Source organism: Rhinopithecus roxellana, chromosome 9, assembly GCF_007565055.1.
Source record: "Rhinopithecus roxellana isolate Shanxi Qingling chromosome 9, ASM756505v1, whole genome shotgun sequence".
NCBI lineage: Eukaryota > Metazoa > Chordata > Mammalia > Primates > Cercopithecidae > Rhinopithecus > Rhinopithecus roxellana.
In genome coordinates, this window is record NC_044557.1 from 71,436,060 (window position 1) to 71,453,163 (window position 17,104).

A 17,104-nucleotide genomic window follows, 5' to 3' on the forward strand; every position below is an offset into this window, starting at 1 on the left:
ACTGAAAATGATTTATGAGTGTTTTGGGTCTAATGAAAATAATAACACTAATGTATCATTTTATTTCAAAAATAACTCAGAACCACCTAAAAATACAAAGATTCATCAAAGAGTATGGAGAAGATAAGTTCAAGATAAAACAGCAAAAGTCACCATAAATTCTTCCATCTTACCATTTTATATTCTTTCCAGCCTCTTTGGAAATCTAGACTTCCATCTTCACGATGTTGTATTACAGTCCAACCTCCCCCATTGACATCCATATTGCAAAATACCTGACAAATGGAAAACAAAGTCAAGTAAAAATACTTCTACTTTAAAAACATGTATCTTACATGTTTCAAAATAGGAATAAGGTGAACAGGTCTGTAAATTACAAAAACTAAAATTACTATATTGAACAATGTTAAGTTAGATGTATTATTGGTTTTTTCTTCCTATGATTCATATTTGAGTTATTTCTGATTAAATTCCATCAATGATGAATAAATTACTTGCACAAATTTTAGTCAGCTGAAAATTAAGTCTTTATCTCAGACTATAAAACATTCTAAAAATATCTTTGTTTTAAATGAAAATAAGCATTTGAATATGTTCAAAGTTTTGGAAATGCTACCAAATTTCCAAAGTTACAGACCATTTGATTGCCAAAACACACAACTCAGAATTTTAAAACTTTAAATTGATTGAAATGGGTGTACAATAAGAATAAAAAAAAATTGTTAAAATATCATGTCTTTATCACATATTTCATTGCCTATCAATTCTTATATATGTACATGTTACAATAGTTATCCTTGATGAGTCAATATTTCATTAGAGGCAACATTTGTGGCATAACATATGGAGAATGTATTATTTGCTTGTATTTTAGTCATGAGCAGTAACAGGAGAACATGACATACTATATCTCTTCTGACTGTGACAAGAATTTCTTGCCCATGTGGAAAATTTATACAAACCTTTCAAAGACTTATGCTTATTTTAATTATTCAAAATACAATGGTATTTATTTAGAAATTGACTCATTTCCCCCAGAGTCTACCCAAGAAGAGAAACATATCTGTAATGGGATTATCTTCGGAGAGCAATCACTATAATTGACGTAGCATGAATGTGGCAGCTTGATTATTCAATGGGGACTATTCCTCAACAACTGAATACTAAAGCATGTTGAAGGCTGGCTAAAGGTGGGATATGATGTAACAGCAACAAGCAGGCTATGAAGACACAGAGCTAAGCTCTGATTAAAGGAAAAACCTCAAGTGGTTTCCCTGAAGCATTGCATTTGGAACACAAGTAGCAAAAAGGGTATAAAAGCAGTGGCAAGACACATCATGCAAAGAACAAATTGTCCATGTACTTCCTCAGAGTGAAAGGGTCTAAGATATACATGAGTACTTGTGGGCATATGAAATAGGACAACTCTCCTCCCAAGGCTCTCCCCCTACTTTGACAACAGCCACACATACAGTATGTCTTCATTAACCCCAGAAATTGACTCACCTCCAAGACTATACATTTGAAATTTTGATTCCTATCCCAGTCGTCCCCACCACCACTAATCCTTTAACTTCTGCTCCTGCTGTTAGTCCTCAACATAATCTCTAGCTACACTTTTATCTTCCTTAATTCTAATTAACTTATTCATTTATTTTTTGTTTTACTCAACAATCATTCTTGGGCATCAGTTTTCACTTACAGCTGGGGATATTATTATAAATACAATATGGGTCAGTTATCAAACCTCTCAAAGTTTCAATAGTGACTGATCCCATAGGATTAAAGAGACAGAGTTCAGAGTTTTCGGCTCTAATAGGCCGAAAAATCATGGAGACAATAATCTAAATGAGAAATTTAAGAAAGAAAACACGAGCAAAGAAAACGATCATAGTTTTGGACACCTTAAAGGCTAGCAAAGAAAGTGATGGTAGTTTTGGACACCTTAGCCTTTGAAGTAGCATAGATATCCAAAGAAAAAAGTTTATTGAGCCGTTTGAGATGATCTAGACCAAGGATAAAAATATGGATACGAGCATAAGGAAGTAAGAAAGGAATTGCTATTAACAATGACATGATTGTTAAGGACCATATAATATAAACACCTTACATGCATTTTCTAACTTATTCTCATGATAGTCCTATGTAGGAAGTAGGTATAATGATCATCTCCATTTTACAGATGAAAAAATACTGAAGTTCAGAGTTTGTTCAGTAATTTACCACTGATTATATTCAACAATAAACTCTGGATATGGGATTTAAAATTGATTTGAACTGGATTCAGAATTGAACCCTATGTCTACCTAATTGAAAATTATTGGGAATAATCTGCTTAAAAGTATTTGTTAATAGCATGAAGACAAACACAATTACTTAAATAAGTAAAGAAAAAGTTGGAAATAGTTGTGTGTGGCAGAGAGTGAGAAGAGTCAAAGAATGGGCTTTGGTGAACACCTGAGGATAGAATATATCAGAAAACTTTAGATGGGCAGGGATTTCTTTCAATTTACTGCTGTCCCCAGTACCTAGAGGTGTGCCTATCCTGTAGTGGGTACTGAATGAATATTTGATAAACAAATAGAGATGGAACAGGAGAGATAAAATAGGAAAATTTGATTAATGAAATGCTAAGAAAGAGATGGATTTAGAGTTGGGGAGGTGATCATCAAAGGTTTCAGAAAAGTCAAAATAAAAAATGATTAATAAAATATAACTTCAATTTGAATGAAGGAGCCTTTAGTGACCTTGGTGAGAGAGAATGTGGATTCCTGTGGGAACAAAATCAGACGGCATAGTTTCAAGAGGGCATAGGTGGTAATTCAAGAGAAGTGGTCAAAGTGGAGCTTTACTGGTGAAATTTAAATGAGAAAAAAAGGGAAGTGAAAATATCAAGGAAATATTTTGCTAGAAGCAACGAATATCACCATTTTCTCAATTAAATTTGATCGTGTCCTGACTTGTTAATCCAGAATGAATGTTTTTATTCAAATTTTTATTTCCTAATGGACATTGATTGCCTGAAAGTTTGCCAAGTTGTGTTTGCAAAGCTGTGAAGTCCACTTATATACTCAGGGAAAAGAATCACTACATTTATAAATGTAGAGTGCGGAGAGGAAACTATACTGTACAGGTTTTAAATTACTGTTACCTAGATTATTAAAACTCTATGCACTTAGTTTTTAAATCACTCACAAATTTTTGAAAAAGACAACTTTCCTTCTAAACAGAGGCATCTTAGTTTTTAAACCACTCGCAAATTTTTTAAAAAGACAACTTTCCTTCTAAACAGAGGAATCCAGTGACTTGTAAATGTTCAGATGCGCTGAGAATGCTTCTTAAATAAAGAGCTAGAGAAAAAAACCATTGGGAAATATAAATTACCCAGGCAGATTACTAAGTTGGAAGCTGAGGGGCAGAGAGGTTAAAGGGTTGAACATATGCTTCCCAATTCTTACGAAGACTTAACAACATCAATGATAACAGCTGCTCTTTGTGTTATATAGAAACAATGGAGCTGAATAACATCTTGGTTAACAGCGCCAACTTGAGTGCTACGTTGCCTGGATTCAAAACCCACCTCTGCTCTCTCTATGTATCTCTTAGATATTTTCTGATAATTTGATGAGCTAATGTATATAGAATTTTTAGAATAGCGTTTGGCATTAATAGGCATTGACGCTACTCCCATCTCTTACATGTATTACTGATGACATAATATATATTTATGCCATGCATTATACACCATATATATATAATGTAATATTTAATATGTATATAATATTTAAATCTAACATACTATAGTTACATAACATTGTATAGAAATTTTATAATTTATTATAAATAATAGAAAATATACAAAACCAAAACATGTAGAAGTTCAATAAATTATCCTTATAATTATGATTTCTAGGCTCTATTTATTATAATATTGGCATCACTAATCTTTGAGCATGTCGCCTTTCTATATGTATTATGTATACATATATATATACACACACACACATATATATGTATATTTAAGAGGTTGGGCTCACTCTAGCAAAGACAAAACAAAAGCCTATTATTTTTAGTCAGAAAAAAAAAAATCCCTATGCTTAACAGATGAAGGAAATTCAAAAAACTACATGGTAGGTTTTAGAAAGATTTGAGACATGAAAGACTTGAAAAGTTCATTTGCCAGTATTGTGTGGTCTGTGCTATCTGGCAGTGTCCTTCCGTGAACAAGGCCCTGCTACATAAACTATGGCTATTGCATTTATCGATCATATAACTTAGGCTTAACTCTATCCAAGAAATGACTGAACTGGCTTCTATCCCAGGCAAGGTCAAAGCTTTCAAGCATTAAATACTTCTTAACATAATACGGAGGCTTAAACCCAAACAAAACGGGGAAATTTGATTCACGCAGTTTTTACACTTTTATGTTCCATAGAGGTTGGAATGATTAGACTTCTGAATGTTAATTATTTTTCCATACCATAAATGAAAAGGGCTTAACCCATTTGTTATAGTACTTTTCCAAGAATTAGGGGAATTGTGAGTTCAGAATCAAATTTTTAATATTTTACAATAAACCGAGTAATGATTAAATGGTTTGTTTTTTGGATGAAACTAGGCATTTTGGAAACATAAAGTGAAAGGAAAAGTCCTGTTTCCTACTACTATACATTGAAGGGAATTCAGAAAGAAAAATAAACACAAGACATGAATAATATAAAAGCAAAAGGTAAATATAGAAATGACCTAAATCTAATTTTCTTTCTGCTTGAAAAATTAAATAGTCCTACAAAACCGTCTTTGGCTTCTACATTCGAAAAAATAACATTTCTCTAACTTTCAAAGACTTTTTTTTTTTTGGTATAGAGCAATGTCAACTGAAAAAGTTACTGTATTACAATCCTGTTATACTTGCAACTCTTACACTGACTACAAGATGAATAGTGTCTGTTCATTGTTTTGTCACTTTCCTTTAATAACCCTAGTTTATTTATTGGTCTATACCATGCATATCTGATGCTTCTGTTTTTGTGTGGGTTGCCTTGATATTCTTACCCTTGCCAAAACTTCTGGAAACATCATAATGAGCAATGCTTTGGCTAAGCATATGCAGGGGTAGCACCAACCTTCCTATTTACAATGTACAGTCTACATGGAAGGGTGAAAGTCCTAAAGATGAATTTTGCTAGCACTTTTTATAGGATTGACAGAATGCTGACAATTTATTTCAAGATGGAAGAAACTGAGATTATAGGATGGTGAGAATGAGGTGAGTTATAGTGAGAACATGAATCAACTTACCTAATTTTCTAAACATAAACCCTTGCCTGTATAGCTCACATGTCATACATGTGTTTACCACCCCATGGGGCAACAGGTTTATATTCAAAATTATAAATGATACAATTTCAATTATTGTTAACATAATGATCCTGCTTAATCCTCTGATTAAAAGGGTGTATTCTAGAATGAGATTCCTTTGTTTCAAAGTCAATGTTCAATATTTGCTAAGAATTTGTTTGGGGCAGGTTATCTTTTTAAAGTAGGGATAATGGGAGTCTCTATATCATAGGGTTGTTGAAAAGAGTAAATGAAGGAGTATACATATATATATACACACACATACACACACATGCACACATATACCAAGCATACATATACAGTAAGCATATATATATTTAGATATCTATATAGCATATATAGATATATAGCTACATAGTAGATATATAGATATATACTATATAATATATAGTATATATTATATCTATCTATATATCTATATATGCTTAGAAGAAGACTGGCAAACTGTAAATGCACAATACATTTGAGCTATTTTGTTAATCAGCTTGTAAATTACTTTTGAGGAAATTCATACAATATTTGTTCTTACCAGTGCTACGCTATGCCATTATACTAAGGGATTAAACACTCAATTTTTTACCTGCAAAAATGTGTATGTATGTCAGTCTGAAATACCCATCTTCATTATAGAACAATGTTACTACTTGTAAGAGAATCTATGATTATAACAGGGAAATAATAAAACAAGAGAATGAGCATCTAAGTCCAGAAGAAGGCCAAAGTCTTTCTCTCTTCAGCTCAATTATCTCCCCTTCTCATCACACTCTGTTAGTATTTCAACAAAACTAAATCTAAATCTAACAATAGTCCTGACCAGGTAATGTGGGAAGTTCTTCTCTCTGAAAAGCCATGGGGGCCATAGAGCAGTGATACAATTTGCTCCTTGTGGGTACGTATAGGTATGTTACTGCTAACTTGTTCAGGTTATTATTTTTTTAGACTAAATATCAGAAGTTAATTCAGTAGATACTTGACATTTGTGAATTTAATATTCTAAGTTTTATTTATTTAAGAAAACCCAGGCCGGGCGCGGTGGCTCAAGCCTGTAATCCCAGCACTTTGGGAGGCCGAGATGGGTGGATCACAAGGTCAGGAGATCGAGACTATCCTGGCTAACACGGTGAAACCCCGTCTCTACTAAAAATACAAACAATTAGCCGGGCGAGGTGGCGGCGCCTGTAGTCCCAGCTACTCGGGAGGCTTAGGCAGGAGAATGGCGTGAACCCGGGAGGTGGAGCTTGCAGTGAGCTGAGATCCGGCCACTGCACTCCAGGCTGGGCGACAGAGCAAGACTCCGTCTCAAAAGAAAAAAAAAAAAAAAAGAAAAAAAGAAAACCCAAAAGCTCTATCATATTTAAAACCCATCATTTTGTACAAGCGTAAGCTTGAATCTTGCTTTCCTGATGAAACCAACCCAGGAGCCAGCCATGGAAGGAGTGAATTGGATTCACCAACATTCTATTCTATGTAAGCATTGAAAGCAAACCTATCAAGATTATGAATTGAGGTGGGATCTTTTTCTTCACATTACCAGGAGAAGTGGTTCTGCAAATAGCCTGTGTACCATTTGCATCTCATGTTTCAAACTAGAGTGTAGTTGTGGTTATATATAAACTAAAATCCATAGAATGACTAAAGCTGTATTTGCACTGCACCCTTTTCCCCATGGGCCACATGGTGGTACTGGTGAGAAGTAAAAAAAAAAAAAATCTAAAATTGTGAATATTCTTGATCTGGAAACTTATGAATTATTTTTAGATTAATGTATATCATAGAATCACTATGAGTCTAAATGGAAGTTCACTTAATATTTTTAGTCAATTTTATTTTTATAGTCAGATTATAAGCTATAGTGGAACTGACAATAATGTAGAGGTTCTTTCCGGTCTTGAGTAGTACTGTAGGGAAATGATAAAGCAAATATTTTAGCTCCACCTCCTACTCCAGAACAAATTCTCACATACTTCATCTGCTGTGTGTATGGTGCGTGTTTATGACATGTGTGTGTGTGTGAATTGAGTTTAAGCTTAAGTGTGATTTTAGGATATCTTCCTTAGAATAAGTTATCCTCATCTCCTCATTCCCAGGCTTGCCATTGTATTTCCATTTTTCATTTGTTTGCTTGTTTAAGCCATGGGATTCAATGAAATCTTGCACAGAAATCAAAAATGAAAATCAGGCAAAACCACACTTCTCTGGTAGATGGCTGAGGTAGCAAAGTACAGAACAGTGCCTCCTGCCTTTCCTCCCTCCTGTGCCCACTCCACTCCTACATTTTACCCCCTTATAGACAACATTGAAGGTATCTTTCAAGAAGAAAATTTTTCACAGCAAAGGGGAAAAAGAAACCATTTTGAGCTAACATAAACAACGATTCATTAAGGAAATCAAGAGAGAGAGAGGACAGTGGTAAAAGGAAGAACTGTATCAGACCTGGACTATAGTCCAGACTTCCTGGGTTGCCAGTTAAGTGGCATTTGGCAAACTGGGCTCCAAGATTCATTTCCTTTGCCTATCAAAGGAGACGAACAATCAGGAAGACTAAGCAAGTTAAACTGACTTACTATGCACTACATGGAAGTGCTGATATTGCCATCAGCATGTCACTTACTCATTCATTTATTCCAGCACATATTTATTGAGACCTACTATGTGCCAGAAACTATGCTAGGTTCCAGGAAATCAAAGATAAAAGGCACGATCTCTGCCTTTTAGAATTCTGGTAGTGAGAAAGTCATGTAAAGTTGCCTGAGGGAATCAGAGAAGATTCCAAGAGCATTGCACAGACCCCAGAGGAAATGGGGATAAAAGACAAGTAATTTAGGTGGGGACATGAGGGGAGGACAGTTGTTTTATTCTGCAAAGGCACATGGTCCACTTGGGACACTGGGCTTCCAGCTAAAACTCATAGGCACTAAAGAGCAAGGTTCTTGCCTAATCTCACTCTCTTTGGCTGTCTCACCTCAAAACTTCCCACATACCATGCTTTAAATGGACCATTTATATTGCTATACTTATTGACAGTATTTTATAACTATCTAAATAATTGTCTATCTTTATCATTACACTGGAACTGTTTGCTCTATATCTATGTTCCTGACAAATGCATGACATCCACTTAATAGTATTGAATGAAGGCATGGATGGATGATTTAATGAATAAATGGTAGCAGAGAGTATACAAAAGAGATGTCACAGCAGGAAGATAATGTTTGCTTACTCCAAAGCTTGCCTTGGGTCCTGTTCAACGTACTGATGAATCTGATCCTCCAACCCACTCTTTTATGTAAATATGGAAAGCAAATTCTTTCAAGATTATGAAGTAAGATAGGAAATGTTTATCCTATCCTAACAGGAGCAGTAATTTGCAAATAGCTATATCTACCCCTCCCTCTCTGCGCAGTATTTGACTTTATATGATGTGTGTTCTCTGGATTGTTGGGTCTTTGGAAGATGGCTTCTCTTTCCCATACACTCACGGTAGACGTGAACTCAACATGTAATCTGTACAAGGCAAACATTTATGAGCAGTGGGACATCCTAGGAACACCAGGGAATAAATGCAAAATTTTGTGTGAAAGAAAAGTTATGGGGGTTGGGGATTTCTGTACAATAGGGTTTTCATCCTTTATGGACCTGGGAAACAGAGTATCTCTGGGAGAAAAAAGTTCAGGCATCTCTATATATATTTCCAGTTTAACAAGCTCACAAATCAATCTGATTATCCAGCACTTCAACTGGGATCTGGCTTACATCTCATAAACAAACACTTCTGGTTTTACCTTTTTGGGTTCTGGCATATTATTAATATAAATAGTGTAGATTCCACTTTTATTAAAACCAGCTTGATATACATCTGCACAGTCTCTAAATGGTTTCTCTTCCTCTCTTTTTCCTCCCTTTAGTAAAACTGCAAAAAAAAAAAAATTGCAATATGTGAATATCAGTACCATTAGTAGCCAAATGGACTCCAATAATAGCTAAGCATGTCTTCATTTCCTCCACACAAATGTCAATATTGCACATAGTAAAAAATTCAATCATAAAGACAATACTAGATTTTGAGGTAGCTTACAAAATTAAAAAAAAAAAACTGAAGGAAAAAGCTGTAGAACCATTTCTAACTGAATGCTTATATTTTACTTAATTTCTTACTTTTTTTTCTGTGTATCCTTTCCAAAACATCAACTCAAGGAACAAATGACCTGGGCATGTAATATCTTCAATTGGTAGCAATTACATCAAGTTTCCTGCAAAATCTCTAAAACATTCTTACCTACATTTCACAGGAAAGTCTAAAAAATTGCTAATGCACTCTTTGGAGCAGGAAGAGATAAAGATAAATTCAAACATAAAAATGCAATATGGAAGTTTAAAACACTAAAAAGCAAGTGGTACTGTTTTTCTGCAACTTTATATTGAAGAGTTTCTAGAAAATTTTACCAACAAAACAAAACAAAACAAAAAGAATCAACAACTGTTACAATAATTAGATTTGGGAAGTAGAAAAGACTTTATGACCCAACTTAACTACCTACAATGAAAATGTAACCAAACTTTACTTTGTTCTTTCTTTAATGCCCCGAAGTTAAATCATCAGGCAGATGATACACAAATAAAAGAACAATCACATAAATAAGACTTTGAAATTAAATTATACAGGGGGAAGAGTCATAGTAAAGGCTAGAAGTCAAGTGAAGACAGGAAATCTATTAATAGTTAGAGACTGTCTCTACTGAGGAAAACCTTATTTTATTTACTGAGCTTTACCCATTATTAACTTCTTACAAATGAAATAAAAGTACAAAATGACACACATTTAATAGCGTTTTTTTAGCTAAAGATATGTGTGTTATATTTATAAAATATTCATGATTTAGTATTTTCCATTGTGTATTATTTTAGTAGTCAGTTTTATTTAACCTTTTCCTAGAAATTAAGATTAAGACTATTTTGTAATCTTGCCCTTAAAGTTTCCTATCACTTAATAAATATCTGCTTTCAAACACATGGAGTTATAATAGTCTTTCATAATAAAAATACCAAAGGCAAACTATGAGTCAAAATTTTTACATTAATTTTAAGTGATCTAAATATCTAAAATCCTGGCCTAACTTAACACTGGGCTTCATACTAAATACTGGGCTTTAGTTGCCTAATGTTTACTAACTTATAGGTATTGAGCAGTCTAATCTTTGTGGAAAGAATTACTATTTCAATATAAATTACTCAGATTCTTAAACATATTAAATTATGTTTCAAGAAAATGAAATGTTTAAGTCAGATATATTGCCATAACAAACAAATAGTACCAAAGCATTTAATAACATTATGATTTTCTATGTAGCTCAAGTCTGCACTAATGGTTTTAATGAATCATACTAATAATTACATCTAAATACCACCATCACAACTTCCATGTCAACACAAAATAAATCAACTAATTAAAGGGCTACAGATTCATATGATAGTGAAGAAGTACTGCACAGAATGTATGCAAATAGCAATTTAAAGATGCATATATACATGCTTACTCAAAAGTCATCTTTAATGACATTGAGGATGTCAATGGATTATATAAAGGTATCCATTCCAAGAGCATTGATGTAGTTTCATGGTTTCATTTATTCTGACTTTATGGACTGCTATTTTTCTAAAACAAAACAAAATTTTTAAATTCCACCTACTGGATCCTTTCTTCTGTTGAAATGTCAAAAATAACCAAATTAGATGCTCAAAAAAAGAGATGTGAAGAAATACCAACTAAAATTTATGATCACTTGAGACACAGAAAGATGTGGTCAGCAGGAACCCAATGGTAAACCCATTTTTCTCTTTTGAGAGAGAAGGTCATTTATCTATGGAGAAAATGCTTCTCTTGTATATACCACATCCTGCCCTCCCATTTTTAGTTATGTATGGAGAACACATTCCCTTCTCTTGTCTGCCATCTCTCCTCCCATTTTTTTTTGTTTTTTGTTTTTTTGTTTTTTTGTTTTTTTTTTTTTTTGTTTGTTCCCCCCCCGCCCCCACTTCAAGAAGATGTTGGAGAAGGGACTATGTGTGGGAAGAGGAAGCTATTTCACACACATTTTTAGTAACTGAGGAAAAAGGAAATAGTTGGGTATTAACTTATTTTTGTGAAAACTAACTGTATAAAATTTGTTGTCAAAACCATGAATACAAATTCTATATTTAGGAAAATGGTTTGAGAATTCTACCATCAAAAGGTACACCTAGTATTATGGTTATATTATGGATTTTTTGTGGTTATGGTAACATATATGAAATGGATATTGTATTTTCTTGAAATTTAACTTGGTATGTTTGAAAAATTTAAATACTCATATTTTTTCAAAAAAAGTCATTCTTTCCAGAAAGATTAGATAGCTTGTTTTTAATTACTTACCAGTTAGCAAGCATATGCCTGAAAGTTAATTCAGGCTACGTTTTAGAGTAGCAAGGCATTGAAAATCAATGTAAAAGCTTCATCCACAGCTTACCTTTGGTATTTTTATTATATACTATGGTTTGAATAAGGTCCCTTCGATAAGGGTAGATTGACCTTTAGAGTTTTTTTCTTCCTTAATCTATAAAATGAGGTAATTATAAATACCTCTGAGATGGGTGTATGAATTACATAACACAGTGCAAAGACAGTGAAGCATAGTAAGTACTCAAGAAATGGTATTTGTTGTGGTAATGACAACACTCTTAATAGCAATATTAAACTGTTACTCCTTCTTATGGAAGGGACACTAGCAGAGTGTGGAAGGCTGGCCAGTCCAGTCTAGCGGGTGGTGGATGCTGCTGTCTTCCACCTTCCAATTAAAACATAGCAGTTATAGTTGACTGGTAATATTTAGGATCACATTGAATTAGCCTCTCCTGGTCAAATTCAGCTAATTGGCTGGTTTCATTCATTGAACAAATCAGATTATACCATTGTTTACATTTAAAAATAAACCCAAAACAGGTAATCTCATCTTGCTGTATATTTTAAGCTTTACCTAAATAGTTAAGATTTAAAGATTATTTCAGATGAAATTATAAATGATTTATATATCAACGTATTGGTTATAAAGGTTTCAATCCCATGACTTTTTGCATGACTCTTTTCTTTGTTAAGTACTGCAGAGTTCTGAAGTCCAATGTCATGCATAGATATTGTAAAACTGGACACATAGGAAACATTTTAAAATCTAGAGAGACCATAACATTTGAATTTCCTGAACACTGCAAGTGTCAGCACCAGTGATAAGTTTTTTTAGAAGGTCTTGAGATTCAGTTAGATAGAAGATAGAAATTGGAGGAATATTTAGTAAATGACCAAGACAGATAGACACAATAGACTTGATGAGTCTGAGAGCAGCAGCTCACAACTGTAATAATAGTGCTTTTGGAAGCAGAGGCAGGAGGATCCCTTGAGGCCAGGAGTTCAAGACCAACCTGGGCAGTATAGTGAGACCATGTCTCTTCAAAAATTAAAAATTAAAAAAAAAAAAAAAGTCTGGACTAAGATTGGATGGAAGAGTAAAAGAAGCATCGCTGGACAGACATTGGTGGGAACCTTCCGGAGACCTGAAAGAGGACTGTATCTATCTCTCAAAGTGGTTTAAACTTTTTGTAATAACAAACTGATTTGAAAGCATGAGTTAAAAGGTTGATCTTTATGCCTAAAATTCTTTCTTTAATCATATATTCTTATTTTTCCTTTATTATTATTTAATTTCTAATGAGTTCATTTTCCCTCTCATTGAGTTTAGATGCCTGCCAATCCTATCACTGCTTTCCTAGCCTCCCTTTGCTTTCTTCTTAGCCTCAATCCCAGAGTCAGGAATTTAATAATGGTCCATTTGGCATCCCTGGTCTCTCCATCTATTGTTCTTTCATCCACTCACCTTTGCATAGGTAAATCCCAAACCCTAGATGGGCATTCATTCACTTTCTCAACCCCCTTGTAGACTGCAAACACTGAGTCATGTGTAATAAACTTTCTATGACATTTCCTGTAGGGTGTATTGCAAATCTTTCTACTTTTTTAAAAAATTGAATCCTATTCTTATCTTCTCTCACTCTTTATAAATGACCTTTATGGTTTACTATGAAGATCAAAGCCATTTGATATGTCTCCTCCACTACCTCCTTCTACCCTACAGAAGTTGTCTTTGCCTATCTTTCCCCTTGCCTTCTGTGTTGACCTCTCCTAGTCCCTTTCAACTTCTCTAATTGTTTTTTTCTTTCCTCTTTTATCGATTTATTTTCCTCTCATCACCTACCATATAGAAGTTCACTAAGATTCCATTCTTGGATGTCTATTTCTTATACATCTGTTCATTTTGCACACTCTCTATCATGGCTTCCAACTGCTGCAGAAAAGATTTATAATATACACAGGCACTTTTTAACACTGAGTATTTGCCTCTCTCTTTGCCTTCAGATTCATATATCTACTTGCCTGTTGGTCAGTCCTTCCTGCTATGCTAGCTTTCATTTGTTTAATGTTACATAATCTTTCCTTCCAAACCACGTGTTTGCTCTTTTCCTTATTAGTCCCACTATCCTTCTTCAGTTTTTATCAGTTGAAAATTAATGAAAGTGGTAATTTTTTTCTAATGAGATAATTATAGTATGGCTTTTCCATTTGTCCCTCTGCTTCTTATCCTCTCTTAGTTCAATCATCCTATATTATTAATTCAACAAACATTGATGGACATTTGCTATTTTTAAAACTTTTCGTAGGCCATGGAGATACAGACATAAAAAAGCTCAAGCCTGCCCTTCATGTGCTCACAGCCTGATGCGAAAAAGATCTTCCATGAAAGCTATACCCATGATTAGTAACTTTTATGATAGGACAAACCTCAATTCAAGGTGACTTAAGCAAAAAGATAATTTATTGGATCATGTAACTAAAGAATCCAATGTAGACTTTAAGTAAGTCATGATAAGGTTTCAGGCAATGTGACCAGAAATTGTTTTCTTAGTCTTTTTCTTAACCCACTTATTCTTGGCAATCAACCTGGTCACAAGATAGCTGGCAACAACTTGCAGGGCTATAATGTCACCAGTTTAAATACAGCACCAAAGAGAGCGAATGCAGACAATTGTTGTCTTATAGGTATGTATCAAGCACATTGGGAATGTGCAAGAATATACTCCATCTGCCAGGTGGACTCCAGGAAAGCTACCTAGAAGAGATAACAGTTGAAAGAATAAAACATATAGAAAAGCTTATCTGACCTAAATTTAAGAGCCTGGTATGCTAGTTCAAAGACTTTGCCCACACCAATATCAGCAAATAAATCTAGAAAGTCCTAGGAATGAATCATTATTCATTCTTTTCATTTAGCCTTATCTATACAACCAAATCTTTGTCATCTAAAGGGGTAGAATAGAGACACAGACAGGTGCATGTCTGTCTTTCACCAGGCAACATTCAGTCAATAAGCAACCTGAGACCTGATGCTAGCAGCTGTTGACTTTATCCTGATCTTCCCTTCCTTTACCCAACCAATTTCAATCCAGATGGTGTATCTGACACCAGACTGACTTCAGGGGAGGACCATGAAAGCTGAGGCAGAGGGTCACTTCAATTCAGATGAACCCTCAAGAGAAAACTTCCTGGAATGTGGAATTGGTAATTATGAGCCTCAGCAACACTAGCTGAGAACACAGAAGGCAATTAGCCTTGCTACCAGAGACAGTGTAAAAAGTCACAGCCCTTTCTCTTACCTATTTTCTGATGAGTTGCCATAAAGAAATCAGTTCTTCAATCGTTCTTTTTAAATCTTAAATGTGGCTAATTGTTCATATATTTCCAGTATTTACCAAACATCAGAATACATGTGGATCAGGTTATTTGTTCAAGGATAGTCCTTGAGACATCATCAGTAGGGAGATCATAGCAGTAGAAATTGACCCTGAACCTGTGACACAACAGGTCACTGAAATTAACTGAGAATATAAAAGAAGAAAATAGCACATCTGACAAGTTGCAAACGAGCAAACGATTGATTAGATTTTGTACTTTTTAGTCAGGTGTGTGGGCATTTCATAGAAAAAACATTTTGAAGACACTCTCTAGAATCCTAACTTATGTGAAAGAATCTTTAAAAGTGGAAGAAGGTAATGTCTTGCATTTCAAGGGTGTGGAAGAATCAAAAGATTTCCAGGCAGTCCAAGTTTCAGTATTTTATGGGTGGGTATAGGGGTGAGGGATATTTACCAATGACTTTATAAATACATATACAAATATATATATAGCTACACAAATACATACAAGCTGTATGCTTATAAATGGAAAATGTTGAGGTTGGTATTTTTTCTTATAGAAAACATATGTATACAAATTAAGTATCTGTGGGCTGATATCTCAGCATGACAGTTTTTAACCTATAAAAAATGGCAATTGAATATGGTTATATGTGTGCATGTGTGTGAGACAGTATAACAAACACATATATTCTATTCTTAAATACTCTTAATTTGAAGTCCTTGATTAACTAAAAGTGTACTTTTTTTACTTAAAACAACTACTTCCTTTTTCAAAGTCCCTCCAACCCTGGTATAAGGGAACACTTGAACATCATTTATCTAGTGAATTATTATTTTAATTAAACATTTTTTAAAAAGAACTGCTTTGCTCTCATTTAAATTACTTATATGTAATTTTATGGATATCTATAAAATCTTAACTACCATTTTTTATGGAACTATAATAATCATGATCATAATAAAATCAACTAGCATTAATTGAACACTTACTATGTGGTAAACTCTGAATTTTATGTGCCAAGTATGTTTTATATGCTTCATTTTGTTCAATCCTTATAAATATCTTATAAGGAGTATTTATCAATATATTGTTTTATATGAAGAAATTGAAGCTCAGAAATGCTACTAACTTCGCTAAAAGTTGTAAGTAGTAGAACTCTCTGACTATAAAGCTGAAAATCTTAACTGCTTCTTACTGGCCTTTTGAGTAAAGTGAAACCCAAATAGAACTTCAATGAGTCATCTGTCAGAGAATCCCCAACAATACTTATCTCTGCTGACAAGGGCACACCCAAGGTCCTGAGTGATTCAGGGTAAGCCTTAAGTCTGAAAGGGTGCAGCCTTGTCTCATGGAAGCAGGACATATGGGAAAAGAGAGAGGAGGCAGCAATGACAAAGACAAAGGATATGTTGACATGAGGATAGCAGAGGGCCATAGGCAATAGAATTGTCCGAGAAGGAAACCCTCAACAGAAAAGTGAAGCCATGACGGCCCACAATGTCCAGAGCTAACAGAGGATAAGGAAGTGAGAGGTCCCCAAACAGCCATATTGGATTTCATCATGTCCATACCCTAAAAGTCACACTGACTCAGGATTTACCCCCACTAATTTTAGGTATTATTCTCATAAGCCTGGTAGCTGGTCTCCCAGCCTACGGACTATTTGCTAGAAGCTATGAAGACAGAGGATAGGCTGGTGGGAAAGTGAGAGTGGAAATGTGTGTGTGTGTGTATGTGTGTTTGTGCATGTGTGTGAGTGTGTGTGTATTTGTGTCTGTGTGTGCGCATGTGTGTGTGTGCGCTTGTGAGTGTATGTGTAAGTGTGTGTGTGCGTGCATGTGTGTGTGTGTGCATGTTTGTGTGTGTGCATGTGTGAGTGTGTGTGTGTGTTTTTGTGTTCATCTTCTAGTATCAGGCATGGAGACAAGAAATTGGATTACTGAAAGTTTGTGTGTGTGTGAGGAA

The 17,104-nt window shown here is 34.4% G+C and overlaps 1 protein-coding gene across 3 annotated transcripts in view; it reads right to left on the reverse strand.

Annotated features, from left to right (window-relative positions):
- ANGPT1 (angiopoietin 1) overlaps nucleotides 1–17,104 on the reverse strand; it is a 268,345-nt gene that overhangs the window by 51,126 nt on the left and 200,115 nt on the right. For all 3 annotated transcript variants that reach the window (XM_010370816.2, XM_010370817.2, XM_030938246.1), the window contains 2 exons: nucleotides 9,144–9,271; nucleotides 174–275 (listed from right to left, as the gene is read on the reverse strand). In XM_010370816.2, the coding sequence (XP_010369118.1) occupies nucleotides 174–275; nucleotides 9,144–9,271 (230 nt within the window). The remainder of the gene's footprint in view (nucleotides 1–173; nucleotides 276–9,143; nucleotides 9,272–17,104) is intronic.